This window comes from Oryctolagus cuniculus, chromosome 1, assembly GCF_964237555.1.
Source record: "Oryctolagus cuniculus chromosome 1, mOryCun1.1, whole genome shotgun sequence".
Taxonomy (NCBI): domain Eukaryota; kingdom Metazoa; phylum Chordata; class Mammalia; order Lagomorpha; family Leporidae; genus Oryctolagus; species Oryctolagus cuniculus.
Window position 1 is genome coordinate 3,804,140 of NC_091432.1, and position 17,001 is coordinate 3,821,140.

At 57.3% G+C, this 17,001-nt stretch overlaps 2 protein-coding genes across 13 annotated transcripts in view; both read left to right on the forward strand.

Moving 5' to 3' along the window:
• The window catches only part of LOC103346593 (carnitine O-palmitoyltransferase 1, liver isoform), an 87,197-nt gene extending 78,155 nt beyond the window's left edge, over window positions 1-9,042 (forward strand). For all 8 annotated transcript variants that reach the window (XM_070064023.1, XM_070064052.1, XM_070064107.1 and 5 more), the window contains 5 exons: window positions 464-598; window positions 4,188-4,340; window positions 4,910-5,023; window positions 5,246-5,338; window positions 7,261-9,042. In XM_070064023.1, the coding sequence (XP_069920124.1) occupies window positions 464-598; window positions 4,188-4,340; window positions 4,910-5,023; window positions 5,246-5,338; window positions 7,261-7,347 (582 nt within the window). In that variant the 3' untranslated portion in view covers window positions 7,348-9,042. The remainder of the gene's footprint in view (window positions 1-463; window positions 599-4,187; window positions 4,341-4,909; window positions 5,024-5,245; window positions 5,339-7,260) is intronic.
• Window positions 9,043-11,301: 2,259 nt separating this feature from the next.
• LOC100350716 (carnitine O-palmitoyltransferase 1, liver isoform) overlaps window positions 11,302-17,001 on the forward strand; it is a 91,018-nt gene continuing 85,318 nt past the window's right edge. The window contains exons 1-3 of one of the 5 annotated variants that reach the window (XM_070064389.1): window positions 11,302-11,449; window positions 13,061-13,156; window positions 13,699-13,781. The gene's annotated coding sequence lies outside the window, so the exon portion shown is untranslated. Of the gene's footprint in view, window positions 11,450-13,057; window positions 13,157-13,698; window positions 13,782-17,001 lie in introns of those variants that run through there. The other 4 variants (XM_070064439.1, XM_051827873.2, XM_070064407.1 and 1 more) reach the window with 4 other exon arrangements.

Here is a 17,001-nt window from a genome sequence, read left to right on the forward strand (position 1 = left end):
CTCCGTGGCTGCTCCTCCTGCCCCACACAAATCCCGCCCCCCGGCTGAAGCAGCTTGCCTCCACTGGGTTGGCGCCCCACCATGCACACACGATGGGGACTCGTCAGTGCTTTGTGTCCTCAGCCCACTTCCACTGTTGCGTGCGGATCTGCATGTGCGCTGTGCTCCTTCCGTGAGGAGATTTGCCCAGGGATAGCTGAGCGAGGAGGGATGCATGAGGGGCAGATCCAGGAAGCTGTCATGGTATCGCTGCACCCGAAGGGGAAACCTGGGTCACCCAGAGACTGATCCCTGCCTACTCAAAAGCCAATGCCGTGCCTGCCTGCTGCCACGTAAGCAGGTGTGCGTCCAGACACAACTGAAACAAAGATGCAATGAAGCCCTCGCCAGCCCAGCCAGTCACCCTCTGCCTCAGCCCTGTCCGCCTGCCTGGCCCTGTACTGACGTCCTCTTCCTTCCCCAGGACATGGGCAAGTTCTGCCTCACCTACGAGGCCTCCATGACCCGGCTCTTCCGGGAGGGGAGGACGGAGACCGTGCGCTCCTGCACCACCGAGTCCTGCAACTTCGTGCTGGCCATGGTGGACCCCACCCAGACGGTAACACACAGCGCCTCCCTGCCTCTCCTGAGGGCTGTGGGGGAGCGGTGCGGCCCCTGTGCCTTCATCATGACCTCTCCTCCCCCCGCATCAACTTCCCTCCACCCTTTAGGCGAACAGCATGGACAGGACAGAGATCAGTGTAACACAGGAGGGACAGGACAGATGTCAGTGTAACATAGGGGGGACAGGACAGAGATCAGTGTAACACAGGGGGGACAGGACAGAGATCAGTGTAACACAGGGGGACAGGACAGAGATCAGTGTAACACAGGGGGACAGACAGAGATCAGTGTAACACAGGGGAGACAGGACAGACATCAGTGTAACACAGGGGGACAGGACAGAGATCAGTGTAACACAGGGGGACAGGACAGAGATCAGTGTAACACAAGAGGGACAGGACAGAGATCAGTGTAACACAGGGGGACAGGACAGACATCAGTGTAACACAGGGGGACAGGACAGATGTCAGTGTAACACAGGAGGACAGGACAGAGATCAGTGTAACACAGGAGGGACAGGACAGAGGTCAGTGTAACACAGGGGGACAGGACAGACATCAGTGTAACATAGGGGGGACAGGACAGAGATCAGTGTAACACAGGGGGGACAGGACAGAGGTCAGTGTAACACAGGGGGACAGGACAGACGTCAGTGTAACACAGGGGGACAGGACAGAGATCAGTGTAACACAGGGGGACAGGACAGAGATCAGTGTAACACAGGGGGGACAGGACAGAGATCAGTGTAACACAGGAGGGGCAGGACAGAGGTCAGTGTAACACAGGAGGACAGGACAGAGATCAGTGTAACACAGGAGGGACAGGACAGACGTCAGTGTAACACAGGGACAGGACAGAGATCAGTGTAACACAGGGGGACAGGACAGAGATCAGTGTAACACAGGAGGACAGGACAGACATCAGTGTAACACAGGGGGACAGGACAGACATCAGTGTAACACAGGGGGACAGGACAGACGTCAGTGTAACACAGGGGGACAGGACAGAGATCAGTGTAACACAGGAGGACAGGACAGACATCAGTGTAACACAGGAGGGACAGGACAGAGATCAGTGTAACACAGGGGGACAGGACAGAGGTCAGTGTGACACAGGAGGGACAGGACAGACATCAGTGTAACACAGGGGGACAGGACAGAGATCAGTGTAACACAGGGGGACAGGACAGAGATCAGTGTAACACAGGGGGGACAGGACAGAGGTCAGTGTAACACAGGGGGACAGGACAGAGGTCAGTGTAACACAGGGGGACAGGACAGAGATCAGTGTAACACAGGGACAGGACAGACATCAGTGTAACACAGGGGGACAGGACAGACGTCAGTGTAACACAGGAGGGACAGGACAGAGATCAGTGTAACACAGGGGGACAGGACAGACGTCAGTGTAACACAGGGGGACAGGACAGACATCAGTGTGACACAGGAGGGACAGGACAGACATCAGTGTAACACAGGGGGACAGGACAGAGGTCAGTGTAACACAGGGGGACAGGACAGACGTCAGTGTAACACAGGGGGACAGGACAGACGTCAGTGTAACACAGGGGGACAGGACAGAGATCAGTGTAACACAGGGGGACAGGAGAGATCAGTGTAACACAGGGGGACAGGACAGACGTCAGTGTAACACAGGGGGACAGGACAGACATCAGTGTAACACAGGAGGGACAGGAGAGGTCAGTGTAACACAGGAGGGACAGGAGAGGTCAGTGTAACACAGGGGGACAGGACAGAGGTCAGTGTAACACAGGGGGACAGGACAGACATCAGTGTAACACAGGGGGACAGGACAGAGATCAGTGTAACACAGGGGGACAGGACAGAGATCAGTGTAGCACAGGCAGGCATTCTTGCAAAGCAGGGTAAGCTGTTAACGGGACGCACGTATCAGTGTTCGAGGCTCAGCTGCTCCGCTCCCAATCTAGCTTCCTGCAGATAGGCCTGGGGTGCAGTGGATGATGGCCCGAGTATTTGGGTGCCTTATCCCTAAGTAAGGGACATGTGTGGAGTTCCAGGCTCCTGGCTTCAGCCTGACCAAACTCCAGCTTTTGCAGGCATTTGGGGAGTAAAGCAGCAGATGGAAGATTTCTTTTGCTGTCCTTCTCACTCCCTCTGTCCCTCAGTCTTTAAATAACTATTTTTAAGAAACGAGAGATCAGTGTTGTATACTATGCTTCTGGAAATCAGATTGTGTTTCCTGAAAGTCTTTACAATAGAATCAGACACAACATGTGGGCAGAGGGACAGCAGGCAGATGCTATAGCGGAGTGGCGCTGGGGGCCAGCATTGTGGCATGGCAGGTGAACACTGCATCCCGAAGGAGCCCTGGTTCAAACCCAGCTGCTCCACTCCAAATCAGCTCCCTGCTAGTGCACCTGGGAAAGCAGTGGAGGACGGCCCAGGTGCTTGGGCCCCGCACCCATGTGGGAGACCCGGACGGAGTTCCTGGCTCCTGGCCCAGGGCCTGCTCTTGTGGCCATTTGGGAAGTGAATAAGCAGATGGTAGATCTTGCTCTCTCTCTCTCTGTCTCTGTCTCTCCCCTCACTCCTCTTTCCCTCCTCTCTCCATTACGCTACCTTTCAAACAAATAAATATAATATATAAAAAAAAAAAAAAAAAAGAAGAAGAAGAAGCAGAGCAGTGGAGCGGTCGGCGTGAGGGTGAGGAAGAGTGGCTCACGCAGCAGCCTTCCTCCTGGCCTCGGCAGGCTGTTGCCACCGCGGGGCCGTGGGTGCCAGGCTCGGGCGAGGGGCTTCTGCACGCTGCCTGTTGAAATCCCAGCGCCAGCCTGTGACGTGTTATCGCCTCCTGTTCATGCAGGAAGAAACAGACTCAGAGTAAGGCCGGCGGACTGCTGGCCACGCCCCTAGTACGTGGCAGAGGTCCGCTCGTGCCTGGGCCCCCGACCCCAGCCCGGGCAGGGTCTCTTCCGTGGGGCACTCTGGTCAGGAGAGGCTCCCCGTTCCTCTGGAAGAGGTCAGCAGTGTCGTGGCTGGTGGCTCTGGTGTGGCTTTCCAAAGACAGCCTTGAGGAGCAGGTGGGCACGGGGCAGGCGGCCACAGACCGCCCCTGAGGGCACCGCGCACCCTGGTGCGATTCCAGCACCGAGCCCGGAGAACCTGGAGCAGCCACTCAGGGCGGATTTCAGAGGCCCGGAAGCCCAGCTCTAGGAGCCTCCTGGGCCAGACCTCTCCGCAGGGGCGGTCACGGCCCAGGGTGACGCGGTCGTGAGCGAGAGGACAGAACTCCGCGTGCAGACCGGGAGCCGGGGCAGCGTGCGCTCTGCCACCCGCTGTGTGACCGTGTGTGTGTCGGGTGAACTGACGTGGGGCCAGCCGGCACACAGCGACCCCGGCGTGCTTCCCCAGAGACCTGCCCCTCTGTGTGGAGACCCCCCCCCCCCCCACTGCAGGCGCCAGTCTGGGCCGGGGCAGCCACCCCCTGTGTGACGTCAGGAGGCCCCAGGTGCCTGCACCCCTGCCCAGCAAGCACCTGCCCCCTTCCCCAGGAACGTCGGCCACGTGGCCTGGCTGACTGTGCGGGCCCCCTTTGCCGCGCAGGTGGAACAGAGGCTCCGCCTGTTCAGGCTGGCGTCTGAGAAGCACCAGCACCTGTACCGCCTCGCCATGACCGGCGCCGGGATCGACCGGCACCTCTTCTGCCTCTACGTGGTGTCCAAGTACCTCGCGGTCGAGTCCCCGTTCCTGAAGGAGGTGAGGCCGCTTCCCGGGGCGGCTCCCTCGTCCACTGGTGGGCTTAGCACGAGTGCAGGCCTGCCGCCTGGCGCCTGGAAACGGGTGTGTGGGCTGCGGGGCGGGACGTGCGTCTGCAGCGCGGGCGCCGCTTGTCGTCAGTCCCTGGAGGTGTGTGCTGGCAGGCTCAGCCCCTGATTCAACAGATACCTCTAAACTCGAGCTCTTTGTACAGAAGTGTGAAAATAAGAAGTGGTGTGCCCTGGGTGTTTATCATGCTATTTTTAGTATAATTTACTTAATTTTATGTTTACAGCATTTAATTTGCATAATGACCTGGACGATCCCTGAAAACAACAGCCACCTCCCTGCCCTGCTGAACGGCTTATCTGCCTCCTTCCCTGTCTCAGCTGGTGCTTGTTGGTGTTGAGCCCACCAAGGCCAATGCCCTCCCCACCTCACAGCCTCTGCAGGGCTCTGCCCTCAGCCAGTGAGGCCCGCAAGGGTCTGCAGCAGTCACAGGACCAGCTGGGCCTTTTCTCGCCCTCCCTAGTGAAAGTGTCCTTCAGCGTTGTTTCCCACTTGACCAGGTGTTGGCTGAGCCATGGAGGCTGTCAACAAGCCAGACGCCTCTGCAACACGTGGGGCTGTTTGACTTCAACAAGAACCCGGAGTACGTGTCCAGCGGAGGGGGCTTCGGACCGGTAAGTGCCCTGGGTGTCAGTGTTCACAGACGAGCCACACCCGTCGTCCCACTGCAGGCCGGCCTTGGCTTCAAGGGCCCCGTACCTGTTGGTGCACCGTGACGCAGCCGTCCATACGGACTGTACAGACGTCAATGGGAGTCTTGTGTGTAGAGTATCAGGAAGTCCCTTTTTCACATCATGTCGTTTACCAACAATAACTTAACCTTGATGGTTCTGTAGGTTGCGGATGACGGCTATGGTGTGTCGTACATTATCGTGGGAGAGAACCTCATCAGTTTCCATATTTCCTCCAAGTTCTCCAGCCCCGAGACGGTAAGTAGGCGAAGAAGTTCCTTTTTCTAAAGAAGGGTTACTTTTCCTTTTTCTTTTTAAGGGAGCATGTGGGGAGCAACTCGGACTAGACTAAGTTACTGGAATTAAGACTTATTCTATGCATCTGCTCTCCCACAATATGGCGCTGGGAGAGGAGGAAACAGCTTCTACTCAGCTGCCTCCAGTTCAACCAATAAACAGCAGGACCTGCTCCTGATTGGAGGAGAGCAGCGTGCTCGGCGTGTGGGTAGCAGAGTTGGGATTGGTGGAAGAGGACTATAAAGGAGGAGAGAGACAACATGCACCAGGAACATCTAAGGGGAACATCTATCTGAAGGAACACCTGTGCAGCCCCCGAGAGAGCCGGCCGGCGGTGTGCCGCTCCCCCGCGGAAGTGGGGAAAGTGGCAGGGGGAACCGCCCTTCCACGGAGGTGGAAGGGTCGGTAGCCAACCCGGGAAGAACCAGCAGCAGACCCGGGGAGGGCCGAGCAGACAAAAGAACAGCGCAGGGTCCTGTGTCGTTCCTCCACGAAGAGGGGGAGCGACAGGAGCACATCTTTCATTTGACAGAAATTTTTAATTCAGTTGTCTATTCCCTTACCAATACATGAGTTTAAAAATTCTCTTCATCTCTTAATGAAACAGACCTTATTTGGTTTAACATATTGATGTTTGCTGGAGGCAGTGGTTCTAAATCTTAATGGTGGGCTGCATTGGAACTTTCAAAATCTACAACACTTGGAATGTGGACCAGGAATAGTGTGCACACACCAGGAGGTTGACGTGCGCCGTGGACCGGGATCCTGGGGCCTGGGTGGGTGCAGCTGTGGGCTCCTACTCGCACGTTCAGTCCTGGTTCGTAGTCTCCTTCCCACACTGTGCTCCGCCTGCCAGGCATGCTAAGTCACTGCAGACAACAGAACTGGCACTCGTTTGCTCAGGGTTCACTTGATGCATTTATGACCTTGGGAGAAGCCTCAGATGCAAACACCCCACTCGACACACACTGTGGTCTTGCGCAGGGTGCCATCGGTGCAATGGGTCAACCTTGTTGGGAGGCTGCACCGCTGGGTCCACGTCCTGGCTCTGCTGTCCTAGTCCAGCTTCCTGTTAATGTACTCCCAGGAGGCAGCAGGAGATGGCTCAAGTACTTGGGTCCCTGCCACACACAGGAGAACCAGAGTGAAGTCCTAGCTCATGAGTCTGAAGGAATCAAACAACAGATGAAAACTCTGTCCTCCACTGTTGCTCCCCCTCTTCGTGGAGGAACAACACAGAACTCTGCGCTGTTCTTTTGTCTGCTCGGCCCTTCCCGGGTTGGCTGCTGTCCTTCCACCTCCGTGGAAGGGCGGCTCCCCCTGCCACTTTCCCCACTTCCGCGGGGGAGCGGCACACCGCCGGCCGGCTCTCTCGGGGGCTGCACAGGTGTTCTTCAGATAGATGTTCCTCTTAGATGTTCCTGGTGCATGTTGTCTCTCTCCTCCTTTATAGTCCTCTTCCGCCAATCCCAACTCTGCTACCCACACGCCGAGCACGCTGCTCTCCTCCAATCAGGAGCAGGTCCTGCTGTTTATTGGTTGAACTGGAGGCAGCTGTGTAGAAGCTGTTACTCCCTTCTCAGCGCCATATTGTGGGAGAGCAGATGCATAGAATAAGTCTTAATTCCAGTAACTTAGTCTAGTCCGAGTTGCTCCCCACACTCCACTTTTCAGTTAAACTTCTAAATATAATTAAAGAATTTAAACTGCGGTTTCTATCATTCCTGTATTTCTCCAAAATGTCTAAGTTGATGAGTAGGCACCAACCACAGCTTAAAAAGTTGGCAACAAGACGTTTTTAATTGAACTCCTTGTCAGATTCCACGTACAAGGACTTGAAACGCTGGGGGCCCGCGTTTCACGAGTCTCGTTTTCTGTCGCAGGATTCTCACCGCTTTGGGAGGCACGTGAAGCAGGCAATGATGGACATCATCGCCTTGTTCGGGCTCAGGTCCAACTCCAGGAAGTAGCCGAGTCCCTGAGCGGGGAGGCAGCGCGGGCCCTGTGGTACGGCCAAGCGAAACTTAGGTCTCGACCCTGCCCCCGTCCAGGACGGCTCAGTGCTCCTAGAAAACCCCGTCTCCTCCAGAGAGGAGCTGTCGCTTGTTTCCCTAGACGGCAGGCGCCACCGCGTGGCTGCAGCCCTGCTCCCGGGCATGCGCCCGGGCAGGGAGGCGGCAGCCTGTGGCGTCCCGGCACTGCACGCACACTGGACATGGGGACGGCGACCACAGAGGTGACGCGAGCCCGCCACGGCATCCAGGCAGCGGGCACTGCTTTTGTCAAAGGAAAGGGTGTTCAGGTCGCAGCGGGGAACTCACGCTAACACACGGACGCACGAACCGGACACGCCGCACTCTGGAGCCAGGCGGTTGTCACCAGAGCTGCTGCCTGGTCTGTTCCAGGCTGTGTCCCCCCCAGGCCGCGGCTCTAGTGCCCTTGACCTCGCTCGCTTGTCCTCCAAACGCAGTGCCTTAGAATGAACTGCCCTGCATGGAAGGGCCGCTGGGTGACTTCCCTGGGGAGGCCTCGGGCTGGCATCGGGGGTGGGTCGCTCCCCTCGACTTTGAGTGTGGGTCACTCTGCGAAGCATTTGCCACGACCTCCCCACGCCTAGAAAGAGCAGAGCCCTCCGGGCCGGCGCTGCTGGGGCCACTGGACGGGCTTCCCGTGCTCCCCGAGCCGCAGGGGGGACAGGCAGGGATGTGATGGCCGCTGAGCTGTCTGGAGAAGCCACTGACGAGTCAATACGACGGTGCTCACGGTCACTGCCTCTCCACACCACGGTCAAGAGGACAAGACGCTGGCCACGAGGCTGGGCCAGGGAAGGGCAACCACACCGTGGCCAGTGGTTCACTTTCTCATCCCACCTGGTCGGAGGGAAGCCCCCTCTCCTTTCCAAGGAGCGGGAGCAGTGGACACAGGGCGCTGGGCCGTGCTGTGGCAGAGCCGCGTGTGGCCGTGACGGGTGCGGGGCGGACGCGGCGCGTCCTCCAGGCACCAGCCCTCCACGAGAGCGTCTGCCTGCGCGTGAGCTGCGCGCCCTGAGTCACCTCCCTGCGGTGCAGGTGCAGCCCCGCGGCCTCCAGGCGCGCAGTATTTCTGTGCCCCTCTGCCAGGGCCGAGCTGTCGGAGCCATTGAAGGAAGACGCTCGCGGGAGAAGGCAGGCAGGCCCGTTGATGTTCGCTGTGTGACGGGAACTGCCTCCTCGCTGGGCGCAGGTCTTGTCCTCCTACCAGCAGGAACTGAGAAGAGCAGCCCCAGAGGGCAGCTAAGCAGAAGCAGCAGAGCGGGAAGCCCTGATGGGGCGGAGCGGCAGCCATGAGAGCCAGGAGCCCCGTGAAGGAGGCGCCTCCCCGGCCCCGTGTGTCACCCTCGGCCCCGCGTGCACTGGGGTGTAGACGTGCTAGTGCTTCCCTCTCGGTTCTCCGTGTTTCCAGTGTGATGTTCATCTGTGCGGTCGTCCGTGCCGTGTTCTGCTCCGTCAGAGGCAGCAGAACGCGTTCCTGTTGTACAGCTGGAGGGTGTAAGGACGCAGCCGCAGCCTTAACGCAGCCGTGACTGGAATCCTGCCCCGGTCTGTCCGTGGCCTGTACATACCATTTACATCTGAGATGCACAGTGCGGACGTGGGTCACCATTAGTAAAGCAGTCCTGCCCACCACAGCCTTCGTCTGTCTGTCTCGATATCCTCCTACGGGGTCGCGCGGCCAGGTGCCGCAGGGGCACTTGGACAGCCTGAGAGACCCAGACGGGCAAGGTGTCGGGGCAGGCGGCGTGCTGTCGCTAGGCTCCTGCATTGACTGCCGTGGACTTCCGCATTCGTGGGACGGCGCCTGGCACGGGGTTGGCGCTCGGTCGACACTCGGTAGACGTGCTGAACGAGAGCAGGAGCCCACGTCTTCCCCCTGGTCCAGGCGCTGCCATGCAGCAGAGTCCCAGTCCTGGCGGTGGCGGCGGGACAGGCCTCCCAGGAGTTTGTCTTAGTGGTCTGGGGGACCGCGGGCGGGGGTGGGGAGGAGTCACTGGCCCCGGACGGAGGCTGATCTACAGAGGGTTTGAGCTCGGTGACCAGGCTGAGCCACGTTGGCCCCCGGTGCAGCGCCAGAGCGCCAAGGGACAGCGGGTACAGGGCTCGAGGCTTGATGCTGACCGGCCTGGCGATCACAGATGGATGTGCGCGGGGGCCTGGTGCCTCCCCGAAGCCGATGCGAGATCTCTGCTCCTCCGACAGTCAGTCAGTCAGTCAGTCATTTTCTTAAGAAGAAAGCAGTGGCTGATGGGGAATGAAGGAAGGTCCAGCCCCGCGGGCCGGTGTCTCAGGGCCTGAGGCTGCTCACGTGGGCTCTGGCTGCGTCCTGCGTCTTGTGGACGCAAAGCAGGCAGCTCGGGCCTGCCCGCACTCAGCAGTCACGAGCGGTCATCCAGCCATGAACAGACGGGGCCCCGCAGGGAAGGCTGACGAGGCAGCGGGAGGGCTGGGCTCGGGAGCTCAGGGTTTCTGTGGGGTCCGTGTCAGGTACATCCGTGAGGGGGGCGTCCGGCTGTCACCTGAAGTGGGCGCTGGGCGTGCTTTCCGTGGGCCCCGCCCTGCGGAGGAGGAAGTGGGGCCCGTGTGTTCCTGCCCCACGGGGCTGGACCTCGACCACGGGGTGGGCTGCGTTTCAGGTCGGGTGTGGTGGCTCGGCTGTGGCCCGCGGCGGGAGCATCCCCACAGCAAGAATTCAGTGCAGAGCGCCCTTCCGGGTCCGCTCTTAGGTCTAGCAAGCACGTGCTGGCCGTGCCGCTCGAATGCGTGTCCTTGCAGCCCAGAGCTGACAACCGGTGAGAGCCTGGGGGTCGTTTGAACTCTGCCCCCCACAGCTCAGCAGCCCCTGTTACTCACCCTTGCGATTAGAAAACCAGTGTTTTATTTTGCCCAAGCTGCACGTAGGACTAGGGTGAGCTCTGAGCCCCTCTGCTGTCCCTGGAACTCTGTGCTCTGGCTGGGCTCCCAGGCAGGTTGGGCCATCATGCTAAGCTGTTCTCTCTCGATTACAAAGTGGGAACAGCTGTTGGCCTCTGGGTCTATGAGAGATGGGTTTCGCTCACCCTCACACAGAGGCTGAGGATTTAGTTGTATTTGGACTGAGAGGGTGGCAGGGTCTTCAAAAAGCTGGAGGGAAATCCGTATGGCTAAAGGAGGAGTGGATTTCAAGCATTGCACCAAGGTAGTCTTGTTTGTTTTAAATTATTGTATTTGAAAGGTAGAGTTACAGAGAGGCAGAGAGAGAGAGAGGTCTTCCATCTGCTGGTTCACTCCCCAGATGGTGGAAAGGCCCGGAGGTGAGCAGATCCAACGCCAGGAGCCAGGAGCTTCTTCCGGGTCTCCCACGTGGGTGCAGGGGCCCAAGGACTGGGGCCATCCTCCACTGCTTTCCCAGGCCACAGCAGAGAGCTGGACACCCATATGCGATGCCGGCGCCGCAGCGGAGGCTTACCTAGGAGGCCGCCGCACCAGCCCCTGGGCTTGTTTGTGTTTGACCAGGAGCTGGGCGTGCTCAGGTGCCCATTCACAAGCTCGGGCACCAAGGGCAGAAGGGCGTACAAGGTTGGGATGTGCAGGTGCCAGCCCCTGGCCCTCTGTCACCCGAGGCGCGCGCCTGCTGCTGCCTCGGGGCCCCTGCCTGAGCCCGATCTGCCATAGGCTGAGCCCTGAGTGCTGCTGCCCAGGCCAGCAGGAGCCCCAGGCCCCGTGCACCCGCGGCCCCGCCCCCTTCGCAGACCCCAACCGCCTACGGACCCCGCCTCACTCACCCGAGGCCCCGCCTGCGGACTCCGCCTCACTCACCCGAGGCCCCTCCCGCAGGCCCCGCCCCGGCCCCGCCCCTCCCGCAGGCTCCGCCCCGGCCCCGCCCCTCCGCGCTGCACGGGGCCGCCCCGCCGCGGCCGTCTGAGGAGAACTCGCGAGCCCGGAGCTCGGCTCGGGTCCGGCGGCCGGCGCGGGCCTGAAGGTCCCCGGGGCAGTCGCAGATGTCCTCTGCGGGACAGCGGAGCCCGGCCCGCGTCCCGAGGCCCCCGAGCGCCGCGCGGTGAGGGCGTGGGGCCCGGGGCTCCCGCCGGAGCTGCCGTCTCGCGTGACCGGCCCGCGGGGAGCCGAGGCCGCCCAGGGGTGCCCCGCGGGCCCGGGTCCGAGGTCGGGACGCCGGGGCCGGTTCCCAGGGCTCCTTCCGGTGCGAGCCCGGGTCTGCGGAGCGTTTGCGTCCCCTCCTCCCCGGACTAGAGGCTGGGCCCGTGAGTGCCCGGTGTTCAGCCTGGCCCGGTCACGTCGGCCTGGCCGGCGTGGACCTCGTGCCCGGCATGGCTTAGGCGCTGGCGGCTGCCCGGCTCGCACTGGTTCCTTTCGGTCACTTTGCTCTGGCGGGTCCGGGCAGGGCCACCCTGGAACTCGGTGACAATCAAGCGATAAGTCTTCGAGCAGAGGCCGCGCCGCCGCAGCTCGCAGACCGGTTGAGAATGAGCTAGAAGGCCGCGCACAGCCGGCCCGGGACCGGGTCAGCCGGCCCTGGGACCGGGTCAGCGGGCCGCAGCTCGGCGGCGGTAGGGGCTGCAGAGCGGGGCACGGGCCGGGACCCAAAGGGCCCCTTCTCAGTCCGGAATGGCGCCAGCTCCACGTCCCAGCACATCCCCAAGGCTCCGGGGGGAAGAGTTGGGTCCTCAGAGTCCCCAGCCGGGTGAGGCGGGGCCTTGTCCCAGCTCCTTGTCCCCTGGTCCACGCCCTAGTGTAGGAGCCCCAGCGAGGGGGAGGCGCTGAGGGAGGGGGCTGCTCCTTGAAAGTGGCGCTGCCCCGGACCTCTGCCCGGGGGGCAGCGTGCAGGGCGCCCCGAAGCACACAGAACACTGGAGTAAGGGGGAGGGCTTACTGGGGGCACCCGACAGACCCAAGGCAAGGGGCGAAGAAGGAAAAGAGGGAGAAGCAGAGTGTAAGAGAGATCCAGAGACAGGGGGAGAGGGAGAGAGCGAGAGACGGGGGAGAGAGGGAGAGAGATCCAGAGACGGGGGAGAGAGGGAGAGAGCGAGAGAGATCCAGAGACAGGGGGAGAGGGAGAGAGATCCAGAGACAGGGGGAGAGAGGGAGAGAGCGAGAGAGATCCAGAGACAGGGGGAGAGGGAGAGAGATCCAGAGACAGGGGGAGAGAGGGAGAGAGCGAGAGAGATCCAGAGACAGGGGGAGAGGGAGAGAGATCCAGAGACAGGGGGAGAGGGAGAGATATCCAGAGACAGGGGGAGAGAGGGAGAGAGATCCAGAGACAGGGGGAGAGGGCGAGAGCGAGAGAGATCCAGAGACGGGGAGAGAGGGAGAGAGATCAGGAGACGGGGGAGAGGGAGAGAGCGAGAGACAGGGAGAGAGCGAGAGAGATCAGGAGACGGGGGAGAGGGCGAGAGTGAGAGATCATGAGATGGAGCAAGTCACCTGTTCAGGAATGGTCAAAACGTTGAGGGGGCGGGCAGGGAAGCAGGAGCAGCGAATCCCATTAGGGTGGGGGTGGAGCTTGGCACCGGTGGTTGGGCCCTGGGGCCACCTGGCTTCCAGCAGGGGCGGCGGGGGCTAGAGCCTAGGGTGGTGTTGGGGTGTAGATTGCGCCACAGATAAGACTGTGCCATTTTACTGACATTCCCCCCTTTTGTTTTTTACAAAGCAGGAGCTGTACGGGATCACATCAGCCCCAAATGTCCAGGACGGGTAGAGGGGCGGTGATCTGTCCTATAGCTGCTTCCTGCCGGCATGGGGCGCCGAGGTACTCTGCTGGCATGGGCGGTGTCTCAAGCCGCTGCCTCCTGGGCGGGGACCGAGTCTACCCCTGTAGCAGCACTTGGGGAAGTGAGAACCTCCGGGGAAGGCACCGGTTGACTTCCGTTACCGAGCTGGCCTGGGAGGGGAGCTGGCCGGGTGAAGGCAGGTGGCATCTCCAACAGGAAGTCTACAGCTCTGCCTGCTGTGTTGCTGAGCCTACTCGGCCATCACCTCCCCGCTGGTGAAGGGCTTTTCAGCTGAGAGCCAGCGAGGTCTGTGGCTCTGACCTAGGGGTCCTTCGGCTCCAGGGCAGGTCCATGTCCAGTGATCCAGTCTTGGCTGGCAGAGCTGCCAGGGCTCTTTATAAGCTGCCTTCTGCTGAAGCCCTAGATTTCCATGTCGAAAACCACTGCAGTGGCCTGGCCTGTTGGGTCTCCTTGAGGGCAGAGCACTGCACAGAGCCACCTGTCATAGGCCTGCCACCTACCTTTACGTTGCTTCCGATGCCTGGTTTTCCTTTCCTCCTTTTTTTTTTTTTTTTTAAAGCAGACCGAAGGATGCAAGTCCAGGGGGTGCTCAAGTCCCATCTCTAATCTTCAGTGGCCTAAACTAGAAGTCTGCAGTCACAGGCATGTTCTGGTCTTTTTTTTTTTTTTTTTAAAGATTTATTTATTTATTTGAAAGCCAGAGTTATAGAGAGAGAGAAGGAGAGGCAGAGAGAGAGAGAGAGAGAGAGAGAGAGGTCTTCCATCCACTGGTTTACTCCCCAATTGGCCGCAATGGCCTTGAGTTACGCCAGTCCAAAGCCAGGGGCCAGGAGCTTCCTCCTGGTCTCCCATGTGGGTGCAGGGGCCCGAGGACCTAGGCCACCCTCCACTGCTGTCCCAGGCCACAGCAGAGAGCTGGATGGGAAGTGGAGCAGCGGCGCCCATGGCGTTCAAGTGGAGGCTTCACCCGCTACACCACAGTGCCGGCCCCGAGTGGTTTATTCTGAGGTAGACAATGCCTTTGAGGAAAGCCATGTCCTCACTTTAAAACTTTCTCTCCCTTTGTTTGATCTGAAAGGGAGGTTCTGCCTGTGTACTGTGCCCATGGCGAAGTAAATCTAGCTGTGAAGTTGTAATTTAAGCTCTCCTTTCGGCTATGCTATTACAGAAAATGTTAGCCATCCCTTTTATAAGGTCTAAAGATCAACTTGTGTGTCCTAGAGTCCTTCATTCAGCATAGTCATTTCGCACCTCGAAGAGAATAGAGAAATGAAGGGAAAAGTCGTGCTTGGAAGAGAGGAACGAGGGAGCAAGTCCCAGGTCGCTCACTGACAATAGCAGTATCAAATGAAAACTTAGCAAGCGACTTCAACCATTAGGTAACAACTTAGGATAACATTCACCGGAAGAGCCAATGCCTTCTATAATTTTTAAGAATACATGTATTTGGAAACATCTCTTAAATATCTAACGTGGTGTAGCTTGTTTAACCAGCAAATTCAAGCACAAACATATAAAAACATTTTTAGTTTCTTTCTACCAACAGATTTAAAACATCTGATACAGAGATTCAGGTCACATGAATCAAAATATATCTTTGATTAATTTTTGCAGTTTAAATTTATGAGCAATCTTTTATCTATAAGCCAATTGAAACAGAGTTTTTAATAAATTTTCCCATGTAGACATACAATATGTGCACATATGTAACATAACATACAAGATAGAATAATAAAGTAGTTTCAGTAATAGCTTCTTAAACTCTTTAACTATTTTTTTTAATTACCAATTGATTCAGATTACTGTCTGCTCCTAGTAAGCGGAATTAACCATACTTTCTTTCAGTTGGAACCTGTAGTGCACTATTGGCTTCATTTGTTTACAGAGCCATCCCAAAGTACTGAATACAATGGAAGTGGCTGAAAAAAGTCCATCAGAACCTGTACAGAACCGTGGATGACTCTAAATAGTCATGTTTAAAACCTTAAACTCATTAATCAACATGAGGCACTTGCTTACTGTAGGGTTTTACAGAACATTTGAACATTTTAACCCTTTTAGGCCACTGGGCCTTTCTCATTAAGAAAACCATCACGTCTAGTAACACCAGGTCATTAGACTTAGCTTTCAGACATTTGTATCAGTAGCATTTTATATTATCAAAGCTTAAAATTTATTACCACTTCACATCTTAACAGTACTCCTAGCATAATCCAAATAGCCTGATTAGTTGGTGTCTCTACAAGATGAGAGACATATATCCTGTGATATTTCTGGTTGGGCCCGAACTAGAAAAATAAAAGTCCAAATTTACTGGAAATTTCAAAGTCCAAATTATGGATTTTTTTGAATGCCTGTCAAGGATGCCAAGAAGGCTTAAAATATCTGGTTAAAATAAGCTCCCTTAACATGATGACATAACGTAGACCTGATTTGATCACTGTTACAAGGTGGTTATTCAAATGTTTTAGAATAAGCATCTATTTAAACAAATCATAACTCTTAATAATAAGAACTGAGCTCTTTAAAGGATAGGCCCTAACAGATACATTGAGAGAACATAACAGATCACTGTGACTCATTGCTTTAACAGAGGATCAGATTCTAATTCTATGTCAAAGAGAAATAGATTCATAGCTTATTTTTCCAAAAATGTCTTTCTTTCATAACCTTCTGTGACTTCCACACACCCTCTTCAATTGACCTGAAACATTCCATCATTTCCATTCAGTCTAGAGTAAACTAGCCATCAGGATAAAGTCATTCTTAGAAACCTTGTCCTTTATTCAAAAAACTCTTTCTTACCAAGTGCACATTTCTATACTTGTGATGCTTTCCATCTGCCAATTTCCTTGATTTACATTTTGAAATAACCTTTTAAAAATCTCCAGATCATGGGGCTGGCGCTGTTGTGTAGCAGGTAAAGCCACCGTCTGCAGTGCAGGCATCCCGTATTGGGTGCCGGTTTGAGCCCCGGCTGCTCCACTTCCGATCCAGCTCTCTGTTGTGGCCTGGGAAAGCAGTAGAAGATGGCCCCTAGACTGGAGAGTGGCGTTAGCCCAGCCCAGAGGGAGGAGCCCAGGTGTGTGCACTACAGAACGTTCTGGAGTGGCACTCGGAGTCTCGCCCCCAGTGTGGTCTCGTGTTCGGTAGCTGCAACTTTCTCTCCAGATGCAAATCGAGTTCTCCCGGAACACGGATACCGGGTTCCCAGCAAGTGGCCGGGTGACCAGACGCCCTGACCCGATGGCCTGCACCTTGCTACCGTAATAGTCTGTCTGCGTCTGCTTTGGTAGCTTGGTCCTTTATGCCTATTTGGGTTTCCTAGTAAGAGCATAAGCAACTTAAGGGCGGAAACCACAACCTCTCAGGTGCTGAGGTTTGTCGTCAGAACTGGAGGCTGTGTGCAGGCAGAGACCACAACCTCTCAGGTGCTGAGGTTTGTCGTCAGAACTGGAGGCTGTGTGCAGGCAGAGACCACAACCTCTCAGGTGCTGAGGTTTGTCGTCAGAACTGGAGGCTGTGTGCAGGCAGAGACCACAACCTCTCAGGTGCTGAGGTTTGTCGTCAGAACTGGAGGCTGTGTGCAGGCAGAGACCACAACCTCTCAGGTGCTGAGGTTTGTCGTCAGAACTGGAGGCTGTGTGCAGGCAGAGACCACAACCTCTCAGGTGCTGAGGTTTGTCGTCAGAACTGGAGGCTGTGTGCAGGCAGAGACCACAACCTCTCAGGTGCTGAGGTTTGTCGTCAGAACTGGAGGCTGTGTGCAGGCAGAGACCACAACCTCTCAGGTGCTGAGGTTTTGTCATCAGAACTGGAGGCTGTGTGCAGGCAGAGACCACGGCCTCTCTGCATCTGTGTC